This window comes from Arachis ipaensis, chromosome B04 (genome assembly GCF_000816755.2).
Source record: "Arachis ipaensis cultivar K30076 chromosome B04, Araip1.1, whole genome shotgun sequence".
Lineage (NCBI taxonomy): Eukaryota > Viridiplantae > Streptophyta > Magnoliopsida > Fabales > Fabaceae > Arachis > Arachis ipaensis.
This window is the reverse complement of record NC_029788.2, coordinates 126,220,164-126,222,507: the sequence shown is the minus strand read 5'-3', so window position 1 is coordinate 126,222,507 and position 2,344 is coordinate 126,220,164. Positions and strand designations below refer to the sequence as shown.

At 30.8% G+C, this 2,344-nt stretch overlaps 1 protein-coding gene across 2 annotated transcripts; it reads right to left on the bottom strand.

Annotated features, from left to right (window-relative positions):
* Positions 285–1,895, bottom strand: LOC110271326 (putative UDP-rhamnose:rhamnosyltransferase 1). Of its 2 annotated transcripts, XM_021121979.1 has the most exons (3): positions 1,501–1,895; positions 1,198–1,278; positions 285–747 (listed from the first exon to the last, which is right to left on the bottom strand). In XM_021121979.1, the coding sequence occupies exons 1-3, from the start codon at positions 1,808–1,810 to the stop codon at positions 485–487; spliced, it is 654 nt and encodes a 217-aa protein (XP_020977638.1). In that variant the 5' UTR covers positions 1,811–1,895; the 3' UTR covers positions 285–484. The 2 variants fall into 2 exon arrangements, with proteins under 2 accessions (XP_020977638.1, XP_020977637.1); XM_021121978.1 differs by having other exon boundaries at positions 381–1,278; positions 1,501–1,889.

Sequence of the window (2,344 nt, the reverse complement as noted above, 5' to 3'; positions counted from 1 at the left end):
TAACTTGACATATTATTTTAATAGTTATATTTTAATAATAAATAAAATACTAACTAAATCACATTGGATTCCACTTATACTGCTTGCTAGGAAAGATTAAAATGGTTAAAAATAGAAGAAATTAGAAAAAAGGGGTTGTGTATTTACTGTGTATCTACTATGTATCTTATATGATAAAAGAGTATTATTTATTTATCGATGTTAAGCAAATATTTTAAGTATTAAATTCTAATCTAATATTCAAGTATTATTTCAATAAAATCAACTATATTCGCAATATTTTATTTGAGTAGAATATGAAATTGGCATACATTGTTAAAAAAAAGAATACATACACTTTGCTTATTTTAGAACTCCACATAAACCTTATATCTTAAAAATAAAGCATGACATAATTCACACCTTAATAGCTAATGCTTTATGACACAAACAGAAGGATAACATGCATAGAAAAATCTCTTAATGAGAGCTGATCTTTATTTAATTAATTATTCTTAATAGGTCTATGAATTTGCATATAATCAACAAAGTCATCAATGTATTTTTGCTGAATCTCCATGCTCCCAAATATCTTGTTCTTCTTCTCCTCTGCATGCCTTTTACAACTCTTTCCTTCCTCTTGGAACATCATAGTTCTCAATGCCTTGGCTATGGAATATCTTGTGAATTTTCCATCACCTTCATTTCTTTCCACTTTTACCCCTACTTTCATTCCTTCCACAACCATAGAATTCAACTCTTGCTCACCTTGGAAGGGCAATAAAATAAGTGGACAACCAAATTCAAGAGACTCTATTATGGAACTCCAACCACAATGACTCAAAAACCCTCCAATAGACTTATGTGCTAATATTTTTAACTGTGGTGCCCAACCATTCCATATAATTCCAAGTTTGTTATTATTTGACTCATTAGGGATATTTTTTTTATTCTTGAGAACCCAAAAAAATGGACAACCAGATAGATGCAATCCCATATTTATCTCAATGAACTCTTCATCACTTAGTGTTACTTCACTTCCAAATGCTACATAAATCACTGACTCTTTTTCTTGTTCATCTAACCACTTAAGAATTGTGTTCCAATTTTCATCTTTGTTATTGTCTTGATTACTATTTTGTGGTAAAGGTGGTGGCAACAACCCAATTGGAATAACTGGTTTCTTGCAAAGATTTTCAAGATATCTTATAGACTCACCTTCAACCTCCATGCAACTTCTTATAAAAATCGCAGCAGCACCTCGAATGGATTCTTGAATTCGAAATGCATCTGTAACCCCTGACTCATTCTGCAGGGTAAGAAACTCATATACACCTTTGGCTACTTCTTTTTCAGCAGAATTCGGATTTAGAAGGGCATTTAAAGTGGTAATCTGAACAAATGCAGTAAAAATACATAGATTTATGCATGAGATGCCAAGCTTAGAGGAAATTGGTGGTAGCCAATAAGGTGCAAAGTCATATATGATCCAATGAGGTGTGCAACTCTCTAGAAACTTACTCAAAGGTTCTTCAAGACCATCAAAAGCCTTCTTGAGATATGGTACCATGTGGTGTGGAATATCCATAGTTGATTCTGCATTTTGAGGGAGATTTTCTACTTGGGGCAAAGGAAGTTCTATAAGTTCTAAAAAAGGTTGTAAATTTAGTGGCGGTTTAGGGAGGCGTTTGATGTTTCTAGGTGTGGAAATGAATGAAATTTTGTGACCCTTTTGAGCTATGAGTTTTGCAAGCTCGTAGAATGGAAGAATGTGACCAAATGCAAGGAATGGAAACATAACTATGTGAAGGTTCTTAGATTCATCAGCCATGGTAGTAATGATGATGAGTAATGTATATGATTTGTTATGTTGTTATGAACTTATGATCACCCTTATATATATTTTTCTTACAGTGGAAAGAAGTTCACAAAGGAATAATGGAGAAAGACCGGATAAGAAATGGAGAAGGAAAAGTCTTTTTGGTAACTAAATCTAACATTACTCATAATGTACAATTTTTTTTTTAGGAATTCTTTTCTTTTCTTGTAAGTTTTCCCCTCTTCCTCTTTTTTCTCTAAAAAAAATGAGATTGCCCTCCTATTTTGTATTTTTTAACTTTTCATTAAAAAAAAACAATTCAGCTCCGGTGAATCTATTATCCCAAAAAATTGAAATAAAAAAGTTACGAAACACTAAATGTTTTTTTACCGTCAAAAACCATTTAAAGATTTTATACTCCTCACTTAACTTTTATATTTTTTATTACATTTTTATTAAATAAATAAAAAATTAGAAGTCTTTATATTTAAACGATAGATTCTAAAATTAAAAAGAATAAAATTTTTGTTTAAAAAGTTTCTGTTT